A 22,768-nucleotide genomic window follows, 5' to 3' on the forward strand; every position below is an offset into this window, starting at 1 on the left:
TCAGGGGCAAGAAATTCAGTCAAAATTGATCAAAAACTCGATTTGAATATGAAACGATAAAATCCAAAAAAAAAAAAATCGGTTTTTTTCCTATTTTCTATTTTTGCTAAATTTTCATTTTTTGGACTTTTTAATATTTTCCTAATTGGCTAACAACAACACAGTAACTCTAAAAGTTTGAGATTTGGTCCGAATTTTATCAGATCTGAAATCAAACAAAAGATAAAAGAAAAATGCATGGAGGTGAAGAAATCTCACATAAGAAAGGATAAAAAGATCTAAAATCAAAAGAAAGGAAAAGATGGTGCGAGACGTCTGAGTTCGATTCTCGATGCCCCCATTGGATAATCCAAACTACTCCAATCTACACAAAAGAAAAGAAAAGATATCAAGAATGGGAGAAGGAAGGATAAGAGGAAGAGAAGCTGAGGAACGGAGTGTGCGACAGATTAAAAAACACCATTAGAAAAAAGAAAAAACAAACCAAACACACGAATTGGAAACTTTGTCATGCGGAACATAAAGAACTGGAAAGTGGAAAGCTTTTGACGGCGGATGGGCGGAGAAGAAAATACAAGAAGGAACTTTTAAGTTTGAAAAAAAAAAAAAACTTTTCTCATATTAGACTTTGACTTCTTAATATTTTGGACAATCATAATTACACATATAGAATTCTTTTATTATTCATTTGCAGCCTTAGTTTATGCACTTCTACAATGACTCATATTTTCATTTTGGATTCAACATCTTATGGAATTAGAGAGAGACTCATAAGATATTATATCTTGCTTAAAAAGTTCTATCAAGTGCTTTGTATACTTTACTATTAATTATATTTAACTTAGTTATCATTCATTTGATCCCTTAATATATAAGATATCTAAGGAAAAATTGAATTTACTATAAGTACATGTTTATTCTATTAATTTTATTTTATATATAATTAAAAAAAATTTATGACAACATTACGACGTTGTTTGGTTTGACCCTAGATCTAACCGATTGAACCCAAGACGCCTGAGCTCCACCAAAACATTACTCGGTCTAAGTTTCAAAACATAATACTGTGATTAATCACAAAACTTAGAGGGTCGATTATTGTGATTAACTCTGAAAATATGGGTTAATTACATTTATCTCCCCTAAGGTTTGATCAAACTACCAATCAATCCTTGTAGTTTGGCCAAATTACAAGTACCCCTTCTCGATAACACCGTCAAAACCCTTCAAACAAAAGCAATAAAATGACAGATTTATCCTTTTTGTAGAAAACTTCAAGTTAAAAGTTGTAAGCTGTATTCCATTAGTATTAAGAATTATTAAAGAGTTTTTTACGTTCAGAAAAAACAAACAAAAAGAACAGATTCTTTCCTAAAAATAGTCAGTATTACTCATGTCAAACCAAACATGTCAGTACTCTATTCCCATATGAACAGAAGGCACAAAGACAAACAGAAATTACGGAAGGAAAGTGTCACCATAACTCTTTTGCTGTCCTACCATTATTTCTTCAGGTCTTAATTCTCCAACATGTTCCTTTTTCATGACCACCGTTTTCCCACTTTGTCTTCCCACAACCATCACAACTACATCGGCAAATCCATATTCTAGCACAGTTCTAAAGCTCAATATTCTAGAGATCTGAAAGGTGTTAACACGAGGAATCCATTGGTACCATGGATCAATTATGTTTTCTTTTTTTTTTTTATTTGGGAAAAAGAAACATGATCTGCTTTGATACCGATGGTTATTGTGAGCTGCAACTAATGGATTTCCAATGGTTTGATCTAGGCTGGCTATTGGTGTGTGATATTTTTCAATGGGCCTTTTCCCCTTTTTATTAGAATTAAAGGAAGCGATAGGTAGACGTCACGGATGACCATAGAGAAGAATGATGCGGCTTGAAAGCAATTAATTTCCTTAACTTACTATAATTTCAACATTGAAAATGTTTTTGCCCAAAAATCTTGAGTCTACTGTTGCATGGGCTGAAACCTTAAGAGGGATAATTCGTGCCCATTGTTGCTTTGCTATGGCTGCGTCAATGGAGGTAAACACAGGACGAGACGTTGACTTGTAAAATAACAGCAACAACTTGGAAGAGGCGGCTGATATAATCTAAACATTATCAGTCAATGTCAATCGACTAATGAGAGGGATGTTTTTGTCGTACAATTTTTAGTTTGAGGGACCTTTTTGTGGTTTGGCCAAAATTTAGGGTGTAAATATGGCAATTTGGTCAAACCTCAAGGGAGGTAAATATAATTAACTCTAAGCTTAATGCTTCACTGGTCATGAGGGGGCAAAACGTATATTCTTTTGGCTAGAGGGGGCAAAGTGAGACTCCTATAGTTCACAGGGGCAAAGTGTTATTAACACTTATGTTCATTCTCTTTTAATTGCTTCCACTTCTTGAAAATTAAAGATGAAGACAGGAACCTATAATGCATTAAAAAGTAAACTAATCTTCGAGATTTTCCTGCTCCTTTTAATTGACCTATCTTTTTCCTATCGAGGAAATTTCTTTAAAATCTTATATGGTCTGCTTGATTGACTTTATTGCTAATTATTGATTTGATTGGAACATTGACCTTCCAAACTTGAGTGGTGCCAAGTTTGTCTACATTCTTGATATTTTATGTAACACTTCTTTCCGGAAAGCAAACGGAAGGAGGTAGACCGAGTTACATGCTGACTTGGTCTAAAGTGGCTGCTAAGAAATTCCAACAAATCTGTAGGATGGATGAATAAAAGTAATTGGAAGTGGAATAAAGAAATGAACCTGCAAAATTTCCACTGTATCCTGGTCATAGAACAATCAAAAATATTTCTCCACCTTCAATGAAGGAATCCTTTCTTCTCCTACTTGCTTGCTGCTTTGGAGTTTGTATTGCAATAGATACAATCACAATCACTCAGAGTATCCAAGACTCTGAAACTATAGTTTCCTCTGGCAAAAAATTTAAATTAGGCTTCTTTACCCCTGAAAACAGTAGTGGTCGGTATGTTGGAATAATGTATAATGTACCGAAAACAGCCATTATATGGGTGGCTAATAGAGAAAGACCTCTCAACGATTCCACAGGAACTGTGGCAATCCTGGAAGATGGAAATCTTGCTGTCTTGAATGGAATGAAGGAGATACTATGGTCTACTAATGTTTCAAGTTCTTTGGCCAATTCAAGTGCACAACTCTTGGATACTGGAAACCTGGTCTTGATAGATGAATCAAACGGGAAAAACAAGTGGGAAAGTTTTGAGCATCCTACAGACTCTCTTTTGCAAAGCATGAAATTAGGTGATGGTACATCAGGGCTGAGCCAACTGACCTCATGGAGAAGCCCCTCTGATCCATCTGTTGGAACTTTCTCTGTAGGTCTCAGTGGTAACCAACTTTCTCAACTCTTTGTCTGGAATAATAGTAGACCTTATTGGCGGAGTGGTCCATGGAGCGGTACCATTTTTATTGGGATGCCCGGCATGTCTTCATATGATACTCGAGTTGATGTGTCAAAGGACAGTTCTGGATCTCCGTATTTCAGCTATAACTATGCAAATCCTATGATATACTTTATGTTGAGTTCATCAGGGAATATGCAGTTAAGGGCATTATTAAATGGAGACTGGACAAATTACTGGTCAGGCCCAGAGAACCAGTGTGGTGTTTATGGAAAATGTGGACCTTTTGGGAGCTGTAATCCTCAGGGTTCCCCAATTTGTACTTGTTTGCCAGGGTTTAAGCCAAGAGATACGAAGGAATGGAACCTAGGAAATTGGACTGGTGGTTGCTTAAGAAAACAATTGCTGAAATGTGAGAGAAATCAATCTGTTAGTGGAGAGGACAAGCAAGATGGTTTCCTGAAACTAACATACATGAAGGTTCCAGATTTTGCTGAGCCAAAAGGAATTTCAGAAGAAGAATGCCTTAAAGACTGCTTAAACAATTGCTCATGTGCAGCTTATGCAGTTTATAATGGCATTGGATGTATGCAATGGAATGGCATCTTAATTGATTCAGCACAGCTTCCCTACGATGGGACAAACTTATATATTCGGGTGGCATATTCTGAACTCAGTAAGACAATTTGCTGTACTTTTTCTTCTTGTTCATTAATTACTTTACTCTTTATTGTCTTCTTGGTTTAAATTACATATGATACGGTTTGATACCAGCTATGTTTCTCGATTTAGCACTTGAAACTGTTAAATTTGAAATTTCCTTTCCTACTTCTAAAGTACAAGAATATGGGATACTATGTTTCTACAAGAAAAAAAAAAATCACAGCGATCACAAGAATATTGGATATTCTTAGTAGTTGAAAATTTTGTCAACATGCTTTGATACCATTGACGTACTGATACAGATACCAAAAGGGGTTCTAAAGCTGTCATTGCAAGCACGGTTGCTGCAGCAATTGCACTCATTTCATTCTGTGGATGCCTTTGTTGGAAGTGGATGGCAAAGCAGAAAGGTAATTTGAGAGTGCTTCTAATGTTTTTCAGATAAGTGATCATACATTCACCTACTTTGTCCATAAATAGGGAAAGAGCAACAGGCTAAGGTATCGTCAACGGAAGAAGTGCATAAAGTGGAAGATATGATCACCGTAACTGTGGACCAAGCCAAGTTTGAAGAGCTACCTCTGTTTACTTATGAAGCATTGGCCAAAGCAACAGACAATTTCCAATCAAACAATAAGCTAGGGAAAGGTGGTTTTGGTCCAGTTTACAAGGTAAACTGAGTTTGGCTTGGCATGGTATTTTAAGTTGCTCAGTTTTTTTCTTGGATAGCATTTAATGAAGATTTATTGGCAGGGAAAGCTTTTAGATGGCCAGGAAATTGCAGTAAAGAGGCTTTCAAATTCTTCAACTCAAGGGATTGAGGAGTTTATGAATGAAGTCGTGGTTATTTCGAAACTCCAACACCGGAATCTTGTTAAACTTCTGGGCTGCTGCATTGAAAGAGAAGAAACAATGCTAGTCTATGAATATATGCCAAACAAAAGTCTTGACGCCTATCTATTTGGTAAGAAATTCAAGTTCTCTTTATGTTTCTCATCTAACTTTCTTTCATTCCATCTAATCTGAAAATATAAGGGTGTTTGTGATGTCCAGACTCCAGAGAACTAGTAAAACAGAAAAATAGAGCACATTGTAAGTCCCTGCATAAAAGTAACACAAAAACTGGGGCATATTAATTGACATTATTAATGTTGCAGATGCTAATAAACAAAAACTACTTGATTGGAGAAGACGTGTGATCATTGTTGAGGGGATTGGCAGAGCCCTCCTTTACCTTCATAGAGATTCAAGACTGAAAATTATTCATAGAGATCTGAAAGCAAGCAACATCCTTTTAGACGAAGATCTCAAGCCAAAAATATCAGATTTTGGTTTAGCTAGAATTTTCGGAGGCCATCAAGATCAAGCCAATACTAACAGGGTTGTGGGAACATAGTAAGCTTATATTTGGTTTCTTTTTGTCATTTATACATCATAACTAATTCAAACTGTTTTCTTTTCCTCATAAGTTTAACTGATGTGATGACAGTGGCTATATGGCTCCAGAATATGCAATGAAAGGAAGATTTTCTGAAAAGTCTGATGTCTACAGCTTTGGAGTGCTATTATTAGAGATTGTTAGTGGAAGAAGAAATACTAGCTTCTATAATGATGAGAATGAAGTGAGCCTGCTTGGACATGTAAGTGTATTGATTTCTTCAACTGATATAGTATCATGACTCAAGTAAAGTTCCTCATCCTATTCTTTGTTATTGAAACTCCATTCTTGATTGCGATATCTCAGGCCTGGAAATTATGGAATGAAAATGAAGCAACGAAACTGATAGATGCAGCAATATTTGATCCAGGCGCCATAACAGAGATGTTGAGATACATCCATGTAGGATTATTATGTGTGCAGGAATTTGCGAAAGATAGGCCAGATGTCTCTGCTGTTCTTTTAATGCTTACAAGTGAAATTTCACATCTCCCTCGTCCCAAGTTCCCAGCTTATACAGAAAGATTAGGTCCCTCGGAAAAGTCTTGTTGTTCTAGTAACAGTATAACCTTAACAATTGTTGATGGCCGATAGCCCAATCCAGTGCATATTGTTTTTCAAAATCCAATTCTTACCACTCTGTTATTATGCATAGTTATAGACTGCAGGGAGTTTCCTCGAGTGCATCTAGTGGGTGCAAATTTTCCTTGGATCTCATGCGGACATGGTACAACTTTGTGTCCTTTTCTTGTGGTGCGTATTTGCAAGTTTTCACTTTAATGAAAATCCATCTTAAGCTGTTGATTGAATCAAATTGAGCAGATAATCCTATCACATATTTAGACAGACATTTCCCTAATATGGCGAGTTACATGGTTTTACATAGTGCCAAGTGGCCACGCTCTGATATTCATGCCCTTGACTTTTGTCATCTTTGATTCAAAGCCTCACTTAATCATCATCACATCAAAGTTTCTTTACAGAGTCTCAAAATCTTCAAACATAGTTCCAAATTCACAATAGAAAGTACGCTAATAGGGAAAGCACCATGGCTATGAGAATTGGTCATGATATTTTACCTAAGATTAGAAAAATTGGACGACGTAAAGAATTCTGCATCTTATTTTTTGGGGACTGAGAATAAGAGGCATTCGCCTCTATTTTTGAAGTCAAATCATCTCGACTAACAGAAATTGGCATTATTGACCCATCAAGCTCGAATTGGCATTCCCACACATATTTATTACTTGAATCTTTCGTCTTTATATCTCAGCTGATCTATTTACCAAAATTTCATAATATGCAGACAACTGCAACTAAAAGAAGCATCCCCTCAGGTTGTTTCCATCCTGAGTGCAAAACTCTCTTATGTAAATTTTCTCGCAATTCTGAATTCTTGAAATTATTTTCATAATCACTCCCAGGTGGAGGAACTGACATATATAAGGGGAAATTGTTTTGCTAAACAGAATTTGACTATATAAGTAGGTAAATTTTGCATTTTTCCTAAGGTAGATTTCTGTCAGTGGAAAGAGCAGTACAGAATATTGAGTCATAGAAGCCAAGATAATTCAATCTAAATGCTTAACTAAATATTGTTCTTCAGAAATTAGATTCTTGTTGATAAAATAAGTTCAGAGTCATCAAGCTTGAGCTCAACTTGTCATATTTTCTGGGCAACTCAAATTCAACTTGAGCAAGCTCAACAAGATAATGGAACTCGACTTGAAGTTTAGCAAAAGAATAAGTATGGCTCAACTTCATCATTACAAGCATGCTAGATTCTGTATCCCAAACAAATTGGGGAATACAAGCCCGATTAAACTCAACAACCTCATGAGCCTAACACCAAAGACCCAAGTCATTTAGCTGTTTGAGAGGCTTGAGCTTATTCGCCAATGTTAACTCAAGTCGAGCTGGGGAACAAACAGTTCAAGAGTTTCTTGGTTTGTCTGTAGTCGCAGCAATGCAGTTGAGCTAGGGTACCTGATATTACCTATTGATTCTTCTTCCTTCCATGAAGATTGTTCCTTCTGTTATACTATTGCCAGCACACAACTTCCACTTTCTCACTAGTCATATTTGAATCGCGTTGCTTTTAGAAGGCTCTGTGTATTTGGATGGATGCAATACATTCTCTGCTTCTGAGATGCAGGAGGAATGTTAGGCCTTACTCTTCTTAGATGAACCTCAAATCAGAAGGGGCATCCTCACCCTCTTATCGCGACGGCCAAGGAACATCTGCAAAGGTTGAAGTCATCAGAAGGGGCATCCTCAACTTCATTTCATTACTATGTCAAAAGTTGGATGGCCTTAAGAATTTGTACGAGTGTCTGGATGATGTGCTTCAGCTTCCTTCAAGTCAACAAGTTCTCTCCAATGAAAACTTGGAAAATGGGAAGAAGAGGTCTTGGATGGATCTTTGAGGCTTTTGGACATTTATGAGGCAATCAGAGACATCAATTTACAGATGAAGGAAAGTGTGCAGGAACTTGACTCATCTCTTTACAGGAAAAGGTTTGGAGATTTGGCCAATGAAGTCAACTCATACATGATCTCCAAAAAACACTTGAATAAAGTGATCAGCAAATGCTACAAAGACTTGAAGAGAGCAGGGAAGAAATGCAACTTGGCAGTGGAAAATAGAGATTCAGAAAAAGTCCTTCTGGCTAAACTTATAAAGAAGTTCAAGTTGTTAGCCTTCCGGTGTTGGAGTCGGTTCTGTCTTTTCTTTCTGGATCAAAGGCCGGGTCACAACCACGAGGTTGGTCTTTGGTCTTAAAGTGGAACTCGATCCTGGAGAGTGTCGTGAATGGCGTGCCAATGATTGCTTGGCCGCTATATGCAGAACAGAAGATGAATGCTGCCTGGTTATCCTAGGATCTCAAAATTGCATTGAGGCCTCGACCCAGTGACAAAGATGGGCTGTTGGGACGATTTTGCACTGCGGATGCTGTGAAGAATCTGATGGAAGGTGAAGAAGGAAAACAGCTTCCCCAGAGAGCCAGTGACTTGAAGGATGTAGCAGCAATGGTGATGAGTAAAGATGGTTGACTCGGCTTGCAAGTGGACAAACAAAATCCAAACCTAAGTCATAAGATTTGCCCGAAAGCCACTAGGACTTGAACTACGTGTCATAGTTCGACTATTGTACCAACAGTGTGCGGCCTGTTCGTCTTTCTTGGTATGTAACGACCAAAAAACGGAACAACACATATGCATGACTACCAACAAACCTTTGTGCTTGAATTGTTTCGTTTCAGGAAAGTATTCAACTTTTAAAATGAAAAAAATATGAGTTTATGGTCATGTAGTCCAGGATCACTGTCGTTTCAATCAATTGCATATTAAATCAGCTTTAACAGAACCGAATTGTATAGTCCACAATTGCATGCTAGAGGGTTGGCAATATAAGATTTAAAGGTAAACCCATATCCAAAATGTTTAACGCAGTATCATGAACCAATTGTTAGGAAATTGATTTTTGTTCTTTTAAGTAGAATCCTTATTTTGTGTGGAAATAATTAGTTTTCTAATTGTTTTAGTTACTTGTAGTAATAGTCAATTTCTTTTCTATTTGTATGAGTTTAAAACTTAGAAATTATTTCCTATTTAAATGAAGGTGTATTCAAGCTGATGATGTTCTTGAATCATTTCAACTACCGATTGACAAGCTGATTGATTGACAAATAATTATCTAAAGTATTCCAGGGTCAAACCCACATAGATGAATTAATTTACTACTTTAATTATTTTCACAAAAATAACAAAATTTAAATTCAATGTGTGTTCTAATCACTACTCAAAAAATTAAATAATTAAACCAAATAAGATATAGGCGAGAAAACAATTGGCAAAAGACTAGGGTTTCAAAATTTGATCTAGAGTTTGAATTAATTATCCAATTAATTTCTTAACATTTCAAGAACGTATCACATGCAAGTACCTGAGATTATCTCTCAATACATTTATTTTGTACCTAATTAAATCTCATCTCTCTCTCGAGATCATAAGCATTTGATCAAACTCTTTAAGAACTTAGGTGATATAACTATGTCATACAAACCTTAACCTACTCTCATGATTAGACTAAATATGTTTATTTATCTAGTGCACGGCACTTCTCAGTTCAATACAAACCCTAAGTGTGAAGACTCACAAAATTTACCTATTTTAAACTCCTAATTCTAGCCCTGGGTTGTTGCAATAGTTGGAGATTTCAGATTTAATCGAGGGCAACTGGTGGCACAAGATCAACGAATCCGTTGAATGGCAAGATGGAATCTTTTACACTCTCTGCGCTGCCTATGCCCTTGTTTCCTCTGTTGCCCTTGTAATGTTTATTCGCAACATTGATAGTCTTCATGTCTTTACATTTTTTTTAATTCATTGGGGTCAAAATTTTCTGGGATTTTCGAGTTAATTTCTTATTTTAGTGAGTCTTGAAGTTTCACATTAGTTTTCGTGGGATGGATTGAAGAAATTTTGGAGCTTTGTTTATTTCGAGCTGGGTAGCTCAGCTGAGCAGTTAAAAGTGTTGAAATTATGCTTGCAAAAAAGTTATCTTTTTTATTTTTCTTCTTTAGGTTGCAAGTATAGTTAGTTTGCGTACAACATATATATATCACTTTGTACACATAAAACAATAAAATGTAAATGCTATTAAATCAAGAGATCGTCATAATATGTACCAACTAAAATACACCGTGTACTAGAATAATAACATGAGGTTAAAACTAAACAACGGGTGCTAAATAATTGTAACTTATATGATTTAAAAAATAAATGTGAGCAAATAACCCTTTTGAGGAGATTCGTTGTTTCAAGAGAAAAGAACTAGTAATTTCTCTATAATGTCTCCTGCAATGTCTCCTAGTGGAACAGCACAGGCTTCTGCAAAAGAACTTATTGATTCCATTGTGGAAACTGTTGTTAGGATTTTTGGTTAGATATGAGTACCTCTCTTTTCTTTAATTTAATGCCTGTAATTACTTCACTACTTTCTGAACAAATCATTATGATTGCAGAGAACCATGTTATTGTTGGAGAGCTTCTTGAGACAAAAGCTGCCCAGCAGGTTGACTAGAATACACCCAAATCCATAGTTAGAGATTCCAATTGGAACCCTGATCCTGAGGCATCACATGATACTGGTGGTTATAGCATTGGCTTCTCGCTGACTGTTTTACAGGTAGGTCTCTTATGCTTGTGATTTTTTTGTTAAGGTTGAATTTCTTACTCTGGTGAAGTGCTTCTGCAATCTTTGCACGAGCAAAGTTTGTATCTCATCTTCATTTGTGTTGACTGAATAGTATTTGCCATCAAATTGGAGTTAGTTGCAGTTCATCTACTTCTCATCTCTCCTCGCCTATGTAGAGTTTGTTTTTGTTCGCAATTTGCATCATGAAAAAATCAATAGGGCCATGCGGTCTTGCATAACTTAAGGCCAGTACATGAGTCATGAAAAGTGTGTGATTGTTAAAAGTTCTTAACTCATAATCTAGTGGAGGAATAAAATTCAGATAGTTTTATTTTAAATCTGTACAAAACTTCTGTTGCAACCACAATTTCTCAGTCTTATTTAGATAATTTTACCATTGAATGCCTGTAAGGCATTATATTTGTCACTGGTATATATCAAACTCCATAGTTCTCTTTCTCGGTGTCTTCCACATACTTCCCTTCAATCTTGACATTCTTGTACCACTTAGCACAGGCCATGTAGACTGCCAAATCTATTATGGTTAGACCAGCCAAGAGGAAGTAAAACCTGTCTAAATGACCGTTGTTAAGGTTTATTGGGATCCAACCAGGCATGTCTTCTCTGGCAGATATTCTCACGACCATGCTCAATAGAAAAAACTGCTAACATAGTTTCTCAGGGAAATCGAGGTCATGCAAAGTGCACTACCAAAGCTTTTAAGTCCATCAGGAGCTTGATTGTTAAAGAACTCCAGTTGGCCTACATACATGAAAACTTCTGAAGCACCTATTAAAGCATATTGAGGGACCTGCCAGACGATGCTCAATGAGCTTGAGCCTTCACAGTTTGTACAATCTATTCTAGCATATTTTCGCCTATAATTCTCCACAGTTCCTGCCGAAAGCATTGCCATTACTGCTATTGCGAATCCAATCCCCATCCTTTGAAGCTCTGTGAGCCCTTTGGAATCTTTAGTTTCAGTGAGGTCTTTAGCACCACTCTTCTTAATTCTGATTACTATTGGATCGAGGACTCTCCTGTAGAAAAATATGACAACTGCCACGCTCAATATGTCAAAGCTAGACATGCTCGCAGGAGGGATCTTGAAGTTCCACATCTTTGTCTTCATGGTTGCACCTTGCTCAACAAATATGGATGCCATCTGAGTAAATACCACTGAATAAATTATAGTGCATAGCCAAATTGGCAGTAGTCTCAGTATGCACTTAACTTCTTCAACTTGAGAAATAGGGCATAGACGCCACTAGTTATGATATCCCTGTTTCTCATTGAAATCTCTTGAAGCAATGAATGCAGCTGTATCCAAGAACCTGTGGTACACAAGGCAATCCTGACTTATGATTTGATCAAACAAATTCTATAAAGCTAGGAGCAGACTTGTAGTTAGATTGGCTTCTATTGGGCATCAAAAGCTATTAGAACTTACTTGAAACCATGGGTATGGAGCATCTTTCTCGAACTAGTTACAGAACTTTCCTTTCCTTCAACTTCAAATAATTCATCATCACCTTGTGGCCCCTCCACTCTATAGTTCCTTATTGCTGCTACTATTACTTGGGTAAACCTGGAAATAGGATTCGATTGTGAGAAATTCTTATTTGTGAGATATTCTTATTTGCCTGAAATTTTCATCCTACACAATTTTCTCATTATCATATTTTGTTCACATGAAAGTTAAAATTTTTTGATGGAATACTCAATTAATTGGGGATGAATGGAATATAGGTGACCATAAATTTCTCTTATTTGAAATCACAAAATTGATTGACAGTTAAGGTTAAGTTACAACTGGTGCAATTCAATCCAGTTCCAAAAAGGTCACAAGATTTGACATCTTAGCATACATATTCATGGAATGCAATTAGCTTCTACCCATTAACATCGTAGGTAGTTGCACTTCTTTGTCGCTTATATGTATGGGACTATTGCTCTTTGACCTTTCCACAGAAGCCACAATGGGGGTCTGGCAATCATTGAAACAAGCAATAAATTATTTAAATCAAATATACAGTGTTCATAAAAGCATGCCCTACAATAGTCTTGTAACAAGGTATGAATAATTCTAAATAATAACTTTAAATAAATTTTTTTAAAGAATTACTGACCATTAAGAATTCGGTAAATGAGCTGTACTTTGTCTTGCTCACAGGATCATTAGGAATCAAAAGTGGGAGATTGTTACGATCTTGAATACGGATATTATGAGTAGCCAGTATTTGAGGAGTGATTCTAGGTTCACCGGGCTAGATTTCAGTGTTGTACTGAATAAAATACTGTAAATTTGTTCAAAATCTTGATTATCCACACAAATGCAATATCTCACTTACCATCCTACAAGACTGCATATCTGAGTGAATAACTGGGGATGATATAAAATTTGATTCACTGAATGACTGTTATCACGAGTAGCACATTACATTAGTTGCAAAGTCATGCTAACACTGTGTATAACAGCAAAATAACTAATTTGTAAAATTAAATACACATTGTGTCCAAAATTTAAGATGCTATGATGTACGAAAATTATGATGCAAATGTGTACATAATGTATAACAACGTGTTCAACTGAATTAACAATATGTAAACAAAAATCAACTGAAAGTAATCTAAACAAAAATCAAAATTCAGTACATACGTGACCATAAATGAATACATTGTAAAGTTATACTACAAACTTATGGGTTACTATGAATATAACACATAACCAATGCATTAAATTGAAGTAACGATGCAACAAATTTGAAAAGGTCTTTTTGTAGTGTGTACCAACTAAAATACACCGTGTACCAGAACAATAACATGATGTCAAAACTAGACAACGGGTGATAAATAATTATAACTTGTACAATTTAAAAATAAATGTGAACAAACAAATTAATAATCTGTAAAAAAATTTGTCCAAAAGTGTAATCATGTATCCAAATGATATAGCTATTTCAAAACAAAGTAACCAGTAGTACATGGTATCAATCAATGCATACAACATATATATCAGTTTGTACACATAAAACAATAACATGTAAATGCTATTAAATCAAGAGATCGTCGTAATATGTACCAACTAAAATACACCGTGTACCAGAATAATAACATGATGTCAAAACTAAACAACGGGTGATAAATAATTGTAACTTGTACGATTTAAAAATAAATGCGAGCAAATAAATTAATAATCTGTAAAAAATTTTCTTCAAAGGTGTAATCATGTGTCCAAATGCAATAACGATATTTTAAAACAAAGTAACCAGCGGTATATAGTATCAATCAATGCGTACAACATATATATCGGTTTGTACACATAAAACAACAACATGTAAATGCTATTAAATCAAGAGATCACCGTAATGTGTACCAACTAATATGTACAAAATGTGATATTACTATGTCAAAAATGTATAACATGTGATGAACATCCTATCACTAATATGTACACTTTAATAACCAATGTGTACAAGTAAAACATTAATTTGTAACAACTAAATAACTAACAGTGAACTATAATGCACATTATGTAAAGTATAAAAATAGCTACTTCCTGCCACAGAATTATTCGATGACAAACATTTGCTTGATGTTTGGCTTTGGATAGGTTGATAGGATTCTGATGACTGACAAGAGAAGAATATACAACAATTGAGTCGGCTTATGCTAGTAGAGTCAATTGAAATGATATAGTTATGTAAGTTCAAAAATAAGATTCAGTACTAACCATCTCAGGAGTGCTTGCCTTAGACAATCTAGAGTTCTTCTTTTGCCTATGAAACCTGTCCACCCAACTACGCAATACTTTCTTAGTTTTTTTGCCACTTCATTTCTTCAAACCCGTTGGAGTCACAAAGTGGCCAGCTGCATTCTGCACCTGTATTTCCTTACATAGATCCAATGATGCACTATTATGTGTTATTTCATCTATTTCTCCACAAAATAGCATTTCGACTCTCTTTGACAATTCAGACATTACGCTACTGACTAACTTTGTAGCGGCTTCTGACATGGCAGCCCTGGTAGCAAGTCTTACTATTTCGGGTGCTAATATCCTATATCGATGGGAAATAGAGAGAGACGGATCTGATGATATTTCTCTACCCTTGCAATCGACGCTGCCTCCGGACCTTGCCTTCTTTGTCCACCTCTTTGTCACATATTGATCAGGAATAAACTTTGTTCCAACCATATCATACACCTTTAAAGCATGTGAGCATAGGATTCCTTCCTACTCAAAAAGATTACAACTACAAGTAATGTCTTTAGTTATTGGATTCAATGTCACTCTTCCCTTCCTCCATCATACTGACTGACACTGTGACTGACACTGTATTCCACATGCATTATAGTATGCTTTTGGTCCAAGATCACCATTGTATTGGATTCATTGTATTCATTTTGAAATGCAACAAACATGCATGGAGAGTATATAGAAGCTACCTGAATCAGTACGGGAGTTTTTTGCAATCCCAACATTGGCAGCTTCTGTCGACTGTGATACTCAGTTCTTAGTTCATTATATCTTTTTTCATCTACAACTCGGTTAAAATGTTTGAAGAATTGAACCATATCATGATCAAGTTTCAGATATTTTTTTATGGAAGCATTTAGACTCTCACTTAGTTGGGTGCTACGCATACCTGCAGTCCAGGAGCCTTTCATGAAACATTTTGCCCATTTCTTTCGATATGCATAAATGCCACACAACCATTCATTTGTTTCGAGCTTGTGTTCTTTTAGCATTGCATCCCAGGCCATGATAAACTCATTTTTATCTTCTATCTCATACATACATTCAACAAATTTATATGGGAGATTACTACCATCCTTGTAATAGTTCCCAAGATGTTTCATGAAATTGACTCTAATATGAAAAGTGCACAAACCATGGTAAGTTGAAGGCATAACAGCTGAAATTGCAGCGGCCATGGCTGCATCCTGATCTGTGAAGATGGTTTTTGGGTACTTTCCACAAACTGCCTCTACAAATGTACCGAACACCCACTTGAATGATTCAATGGTCTCATCATACAATAGAGTTGCTCCAAAAATAACCAATTGTCTAAATTGATTGAATCCCACAAATACGCCCAATGATCTGTACTCCTTGTTAGTTTTATATGTGGTGTCAAATGTAACCACATCCCCAAAATAGGTATAATCCATCAACATTGATGCATCAGTCCAAAATATATTTGTAATTTGTTCTTCACAATCAAGCTGCTCTGCGTGAAAGAATGACGGATTTTCCAATTTTTATTCTTCAAAGTATCGTAGCATTGCACTAGTTTCACCATACTTTAATCCCCTCTCTCTTTTTGTTCGTAGATAGTGTTTTAAGTCATCACGAGTGTAGCCAATATTGCCTAATCCACCTGCCTCTTTTCTCATGAGTTCATGGGATTGTTTCAAGGATATTCCTACATCATTTGCAATCTCAGCTTGGGCTCCTTGAGAAATACTTACTTTTCTTTGTGAACGCATCATATGAGCACATTCTAAACTGCGTAGTGTGTGATTATGCTCAATTACCAGATCTCAAACCTGATACTTCATTGTTTCTCTGTTCAAAATTATCCCCATTTTAGCTTCACATCCGGTTTTTGTTTCACCCCGAGTTCTCTTTGGTTTTGCATCTCCTTCGTACCGTCGTTTGAAACCTTCTTTGCAACATGTGTACCTTCTCGATGTAACTACACCGTCTTTATCCTTGTTCAAATAGTCTTTCCGAACACTGAACCCAACAATTAATCCGTACCTATTGTAGAAGTTGTATGCCTCATCTTCTGACTGAAACTCCATGCTGATCTTAGGACATAATGCTTCCTCCATTATGCTGTATTCAACAAAAGCATTTTTGCTATTGTTTTTTAGGACAAACTATTATATTTATTTTTTATTTCCTTATTCACATCATAAGCACTTAATTATTTGTATTCACATATGTACATACTTTATAACGACATGTACACACTTTACAACATTTTGTAAAATAATTTTTATGGATATGTATCTTGTCTGTAATAGGTAATCACATAACTCTAATAATTTGCATAGCATATTTCACTATATAATATATACATTTCAAACAAATATTATAACCAATTTGTGTATAATATCAGTATTTACATACTTTACAATCATATGTACACACTTTATAATAATGTGTACACCCTTTATATCAACTTGTAACATAACAAATGCATGTACGTAAAATACACTTTTACATAGCGTAAGGTTTGACAGAGTTCTTAAAATCTGTACATTGTCATTTATACCGTTTGTGTACTTATTTAAGTTGGTTACATTGTTAAGTTGTTTTTACGCTTATGTTATTTTATTTGTACACATCCTCATTTATATTTTGAAATTTGTATGAGATCTTTATTGTACAAGTTAACCATTCTCTGTAAAAGAATAATGACATACTTCTTATAATTTTCAAATTATGATTCACTAGATAACACATTTATTACAATCAAATTACATTATAATATTAGCATTTACCTTGGACAGAGTTCACCATGCAGTGGATTTCAGATGGGCCGCTCACAAGTCTCGGCTATGCATTTGTTACTCGATGAATATCTATCTCAGTCATCCACAAGTTAAATCGGCGTGTATTGTTGCTGTAACGGATCTTCATAATTATCTTGTGCACACCTCAGACAAGATGCCCGTTTTGATATGGTTTATTTAAGAGTTGGAAGAGAAGAAAACAAAGATTTATGTCTATGTTGTGCGAAATAATTTGTTGAGAGGAGAAGAACAGAAGGAGCTGCAGTGACAATGTATTGTGTTCAGAGAGAACCCACTACCGCCATTTTCTTCCCACCTCTTTTAAGTTGAAAGAGTTTTAAAGCTCGCCGATCGTACCAAAAGTTTATTTTTAAATTTTAATTTAAAATTTTTCATATCCTTAACAGCCAGACCAAACGGAGTTAAAAGTCAAGTTTCTATTAAAGCGACAATCCTCTACACTCATCTCCATTTTGTTCCCCAAATTTTTGGCCGTTGATGATGGGCCCATCACATCTTGGCCATGAAAAGTTTCTGGACGGTTGACTGACAACCGTCCTGGCCCCTGGTCCTTGTCTAATTTGGTCTCCTTTGTTCCTTTGGTTGTTCATTCTTAATTGATGTATTCACGATTCCAGAAATTTATTCCAGGGTCGAACAAAAAAGAATCTTAAAGTTAGATTTTCGATATGTCTTAAATAGTTGAAAGTGTTCTTTATATGAGCTTTCAATCAATTTTTACTTTACCTCCAACACAAGAAGACCAATGTGTCTATTACATTTAACATCCCTATGGATTTGACCTAAATTATTTGAGAAATCATGTACCACAAAATTTGAAATTCAAACTCTAGTACATTTGCACCCAAACCAGAACGTTTTCACCTCAGTTGTAAGTATCTTTAAACCAAGAAGTACAAACTTCAATTAAATACTAAGATATCCAAATTATATAAACAATTTAACGACCCGTTAAGATGTATTTCAGGTGTTAGATTTTTAAAAATATAAGATTAATTAGAAAAAGTATATAAATGCAATGGAATTAAATAAGAAAAGTGTATAAATACAAGAGAATATAGTAATTATGAATGTGTATTTATAGATGATAGGTTAAATAGAATGTAGCAGTATAAGTATTAAAGAGTGCCCATAGGGCACCTGTTAGAAAATTCCAAAATTTAAAGCCAAGAATCTGAAATTCAATGCCTATTTGTAACATTTTTTATGATTGAGTGATGACTAAACAGAAACCCCACAAGTTTGGCATCCCAAACATTGAGTCTAGGATACATTGCAAAATCTCAACCTAAACTCTAAAACCATTCTATCATGTCCTGAATTTTAAAGCTAAAACATTTGAAATTGAGGGTTGACTAGTAAATCCAATTACCACCAAAAAACTTAATAAGTACACCTTAAGAAAATCATTAACCTAGTAACCATGTTAGAAGAGGTTACCAAACAAGTAGGATTACATCTAAATCAATACTCAACAAATAATTCAAGCTATAGCATTCCAATGCGGTCCACAACTCATATTGCATAGCTTCATCCATCCCCTTTAATTTGAATCATTGCAAACACTGCTGTCTATGTTTTTTAGCAACTAATCAATTACTATTGCAAGACTGAATTGTTTCTTTGCCTTCTTTGAATTTCTAAGCTTCTTCCTCCATTAAATCCGTTTGAAGCCCTCTAGCTTGGTAGCCCTTTTTTACTTTTTTCTTTTTTTAACGAAGAGACATTAGGTTTTTCTCCTTTCTCTCAAGATGTAAGTCCATAACTAAAACTCAAAACTTAGCCAGCCAAGATTTTATTTTATTTATTCACGTTCCAAATCCTTAAAATTTACAAATCTTAACTGTCAATATATACCTTATTCAATCTTTTATTACATGAATAGTAATACTCCCTTTGTCCCATTTTATATGTCTTGATTCTAATTTGATTTTTCCCAAAAAAAAATTTCATATAAAAATAGAAATTATTAATATCCAACTTTTCTATTATACCTTTTATACAATTTCTAAGGAAAAAAATTTAAAATTCATGTTCTCCCAACAAATAGTGTTAGAAATCATATTTGTAACTTGGTAGTTGTGGCTTTGTTAAAATTCCAAACTCAACTAATAAAACATTTAATAAAAATTCCAAACTCAAATTTTATTTTTCTTAAATTGTACGTAAAGTTAACCATCACATATAAAATGGAACGGAAGCAGTATTTTTTTCGAGGCATTGCTTCTAGCATGCTTACATCTTTACTTCAACTGCTAACATACCCCCCTTGTGTAACATGGCTTCTGTACTTTGTCTCCATGGATGCCAAGATCTAAATTTGCAAATTGAAATATTGATTCAACCACGATTTGAAACATCAGTTTTGATGCCAACGTTGATCTAAGCATCACATGATGCTTAATTAAGAAATCAGAATTTTGCGGGTTATGCTCACGCTGGGGAGCAAGGGGAATCTTGATCCGCTTGTGGGATTTTTTCTATTCATTATAACTGTGTGCTTGTGACAAAGATAAAATCATTAATTATCGATTAATTCAAATTTATGTTCATGGTAATGACGTAAAGAGACCAATTGGAATCAGCCATTATAGATAATTAAGCTTCAAATTATTTCTTTAACAATCAAAATTTTATCTGCTAATATTCTTTTCTCTTTTAGGTGATGTGTCCATGATTCATCATTCATGTTCATCACCTCTAACATTGAGTGACAAACTGAATTGAAATGCAGAACATCTTGGTTCAAATTCCAAGCTGTGAAGAAAGTAAAAGAAAGGAAAAAAAAAGAAGAAGGCATCACGTTGATGTTAATTAAAAATTATTGTTGGTTTGCTAATTGTTTACGTAATACTTAAGACCTTGATGTTTTATTTTACAAATAAATTTCATTCGAATACATAGCACAGGAATTGAGTTGCAACAAAATTATATAAACTAGAAATTAACCAGATGCATAGCACTACGAATCTATGAATGAGATTTTTACCATCTTTCTTTTTAAAGGATAGATTTAGTTATTTTGAGCATCTTAATTTGTTTTATTAAATTATTTAATTTACAATATAATTAGTTTTGAAAGAATGCATTTCTTTGAGGAAAGTCGAAATGTTCATTCCACCAGTCGTTTTGGATTGTCCCTGAATATTTCTAGAATCAAAACTTGTCATCATCAACCCAAAAGAGCAAAGGAAGCAAGATTAGAGCTCAATGTAGATAAACTCTTTGACTAATGTACTCACTTCTGATGTGTCTATGTACATAAAAAATTGTACATGTATGTATACAAAATTGAACTGCACTGTAACCCCAATGTTGGAACCATGCAAGCTGATTGTGGCCTAAACTAGTGGTTGAGGATGTTGAGAAGCGAAACTCTAGTTTTTAGCAATAGCCTGAAGACAATTTCAAGCATCTCTGCTAATTCTTGAATGCTCGAGTCCAAGGCCTCGAGTTCTTTTACAACGTCTTTGTTTGACTTGTTCTTGTTTATCAGATGCAACTCGATTTCTATTCGCTCCATTGCAGCACTATTGGAATGCCCTTCAGATGATGGTGTCCTGTGCTGCAATAATTTTGAGACCAAAGACCAACCCTTTGGCTGTGATCCGGCTTTGAATGGAGAAACCAAAGATAATGTGGACTCCAAGATAGATAGACTAACTTCTTGGACTTCTTTGATCAGGTTAACCAAAGGCAGTTTTTCAGCTTCTTTGTTTACTGCTTCCAAGTTGCAGTTTTTTGCCGCTTTCTTCAAATCTTTATAGCATTTGCTGATCATTTTATTCAAGTGCTTTCTGGAGATCATATATGAGCTAACTTCATTGGCCAGATCCCCATTTCTTTTTCTCCGTAGAGATGACTCAAGTTCCTGGACAGTTTCCTTCATTTGTGAATAGATGTCTCTAACTGCCCCACAAATGTCCAACAGCATCAGAGATCCATCCAGGACATCTTCATTGGAGAGAGCTTGTTGGCTCAAAGGCAGCTGAAGCACATCATCCAGGCACTCGTACAAGTTCTTGAGGCCATCCAATTTTTGGCAGGCTAATAACTGTGAAGTTGAGGATGCCACTTCTGAAGACTTCAATCTTTGGATATGTGCCTCAACAGTAACGAGAAGAGGGTGAGATGAAGAAGGCAAACTAATGGAACGAGCGTGACTAGAGAATTTTGGAGTTGCCATCTTTTTTCTTAATCAGAACGTTACAAATGGATGTTGAATGTAAAGTCTTCAGAAACCTGTGGAGATGTTGAAAAGAGAACTCCTATCTACTGTATATATAGGTGGGTAAGAAAACAAAAGGAATCTTATCCTCTCTGTCTTGTTGTAATAGCTGATTAAATTTTCTGTTTTTCATTAGTTCTGTCTCATTGATGCCGGATGTCAGAAGGTGCATCCAGTATTGAGATCCCAATTTCCAGCTCTGATTCAACCATTTGGATCACCAGCTTTGATTCAAAGCCGATGGTGCTGGTTTTTTTAACTTTATTAATAAAACCATACCACGCTGCCTAATCAATGAAAGCATCAGAAATATTCGTGCTACGTAATTTGTTGGGAGACAATGGGAATCGTTGCCTGCTCGTGGAATTTAATTAATTAGCCATGCACGGGTGTTCTGGACACTCATCAAAGCATGCTGCTCAGCCATTGATTCATGTGATCATGTTAATTGCCATTTTTATTATTGCTATAATACTAAATCAAGCAATGTTCATTCATGGCCTCTATGTAGCAAGCAATTAGGAATAACTTAGCCGGTTCCTTCCTCAGGAAACAGCCGACAATTAGATCATTACTAACCCTATCATTCATCTTATTCAATGATACTTATATTGTTTTTTTCTGGTAACACGAGCATATGATTGACCTTATGAGATCATTGATGCATCTCGAGGTTGAACCACGTGTTGATAAAGGGCAAGACCACTTGATGTCTCAATGTTAGGAGGAAGAGGTGTGTGTTGATCATTTTTATTTTGGGTACAAGGCATGGTGACTTGGATAATATTCTTTCTGTTTCTTATTATTTATGTATATAGCCGATTCCAAAGAGATGATTTGAGCATCTTCCCATCAAAGGTGCTGATTTATTCTTCAGACTTCCACCCACGGCAAGAATGGCTGATTCTGTAGCAACTAACAAAGCACCTTGCCGTGCTTGGTCAATCAGTTTGTCAATTTATGGTTCAAAGACTCAACCGAGTCGTCACCGTCTCGAGCCCTCCCGATACGATACTGAAACGATATGGTTCTGAGATACTTGACTAGCCGAGACATCACCGTAAAGGGTTGAAACGGTCGAGTCACACCGAATCACTGCAAGTCATCCCGAATTAACTTCAATTTTTATTATTTTTACTAATTTTTTAATTATTTTTTTTATCATATTTTTTACAATTTTTTGAATATTATAAATATATCAAAAATTCGCATCTCGCCGAGACCGTGACCGATTTCTCAAGACCGATGTGGAATGGTCCGAGCAGCGACTGCGACCGCGACTTTGAACCAT

General features: G+C 35.4%; 4 protein-coding genes and 2 pseudogenes across 5 annotated transcripts; 2 read left to right on the forward strand and 4 right to left on the reverse strand.

The window, feature by feature from the left end:
• Positions 1-2,776: 2,776 nt before the first annotated feature.
• Positions 2,777-6,278, forward strand: LOC113752462 (G-type lectin S-receptor-like serine/threonine-protein kinase At1g11330). 2 transcript variants are annotated; one of them, XM_027296575.1, is made up of 7 exons: positions 2,777-4,075; positions 4,365-4,472; positions 4,543-4,733; positions 4,816-5,026; positions 5,220-5,457; positions 5,552-5,702; positions 5,807-6,278. In XM_027296575.1, the coding sequence occupies exons 1-7, from the start codon at positions 2,842-2,844 to the stop codon at positions 6,092-6,094; spliced, it is 2,421 nt and encodes an 806-aa protein (XP_027152376.1). In that variant the 5' UTR covers positions 2,777-2,841; the 3' UTR covers positions 6,095-6,278. The 2 variants fall into 2 exon arrangements, with proteins under 2 accessions (XP_027152376.1, XP_027152383.1); XM_027296582.1 differs by lacking the exon at positions 5,807-6,278 and having other exon boundaries at positions 5,569-5,660.
• An 82-nt stretch (positions 6,279-6,360) lies between these two features.
• On the forward strand, positions 6,361-8,674 carry LOC113766424 (annotated as a pseudogene).
• A 2,463-nt stretch (positions 8,675-11,137) lies between these two features.
• LOC113766433 lies at positions 11,138-13,069 on the reverse strand (annotated as a pseudogene).
• A 1,463-nt stretch (positions 13,070-14,532) lies between these two features.
• LOC113766440 (protein FAR1-RELATED SEQUENCE 5-like) lies at positions 14,533-15,881 on the reverse strand. The gene is made up of 3 exons (XM_027310637.1): positions 15,350-15,881; positions 15,150-15,241; positions 14,533-14,937 (listed from the first exon to the last, which is right to left on the reverse strand). Exons 1-3 carry the CDS (start codon positions 15,879-15,881, stop codon positions 14,533-14,535), a joined length of 1,029 nt encoding a protein of 342 aa, XP_027166438.1.
• An 84-nt stretch (positions 15,882-15,965) lies between these two features.
• Positions 15,966-16,541, reverse strand: LOC113766449. Its single transcript, XM_027310646.1, has 2 exons — positions 16,390-16,541; positions 15,966-16,212 (listed from the first exon to the last, which is right to left on the reverse strand). Exons 1-2 carry the CDS (start codon positions 16,539-16,541, stop codon positions 15,966-15,968), a joined length of 399 nt encoding a protein of 132 aa, XP_027166447.1.
• Positions 16,542-20,595: 4,054 nt separating this feature from the next.
• Positions 20,596-21,435, reverse strand: LOC113766457. The gene has a single exon (XM_027310652.1). The coding sequence runs from the start codon at positions 21,433-21,435 to the stop codon at positions 20,596-20,598; it is 840 nt and encodes a 279-aa protein (XP_027166453.1).
• Positions 21,436-22,768: the final 1,333 nt, after the last annotated feature.

The sequence above is a fragment of the Coffea eugenioides genome, chromosome 1 (genome assembly GCF_003713205.1).
Source record: "Coffea eugenioides isolate CCC68of chromosome 1, Ceug_1.0, whole genome shotgun sequence".
Taxonomy (NCBI): Eukaryota; Viridiplantae; Streptophyta; class Magnoliopsida; order Gentianales; family Rubiaceae; genus Coffea; species Coffea eugenioides.

Excerpts from the sequence above, each read along its gene's own strand:
- LOC113752462 (XM_027296575.1), top strand. The coding sequence starts at position 2,842 with ATGAAGGAATCCTTTCTTCTCCTACTTGCTTGCTGCTTTGGAGTTTGT. Across the intron at positions 4,076-4,364 it reads GGTGGCATATTCTGAACTCA|ATACCAAAAGGGGTTCTAAA; the intron begins GTAAGACAATTT and ends GTACTGATACAG. Across the intron at positions 5,027-5,219 it reads TCTTGACGCCTATCTATTTG|ATGCTAATAAACAAAAACTA; the intron begins GTAAGAAATTCA and ends TTAATGTTGCAG.
- LOC113766449 (XM_027310646.1), bottom strand. The coding sequence starts at position 16,541 with ATGGAGGAAGCATTATGTCCTAAGATCAGCATGGAGTTTCAGTCAGAA. Across the intron at positions 16,213-16,389 it reads GGTGTAGTTACATCGAGAAG|TTTAGAATGTGCTCATATGA; the intron begins GTACACATGTTG and ends CACACTACGCAG.
- LOC113766457 (XM_027310652.1), bottom strand. The coding sequence starts at position 21,435 with ATGGCAACTCCAAAATTCTCTAGTCACGCTCGTTCCATTAGTTTGCCT.
- LOC113766440 (XM_027310637.1), bottom strand. The coding sequence starts at position 15,881 with ATGTTGATGGATTATACCTATTTTGGGGATGTGGTTACATTTGACACC. Across the intron at positions 15,242-15,349 it reads GAAAGGCTCCTGGACTGCAG|ATGAAAAAAGATATAATGAA; the intron begins GTATGCGTAGCA and ends ACCGAGTTGTAG. Across the intron at positions 14,938-15,149 it reads AAACTCCCGTACTGATTCAG|GAAGGAATCCTATGCTCACA; the intron begins GTAGCTTCTATA and ends CTTTTTGAGTAG.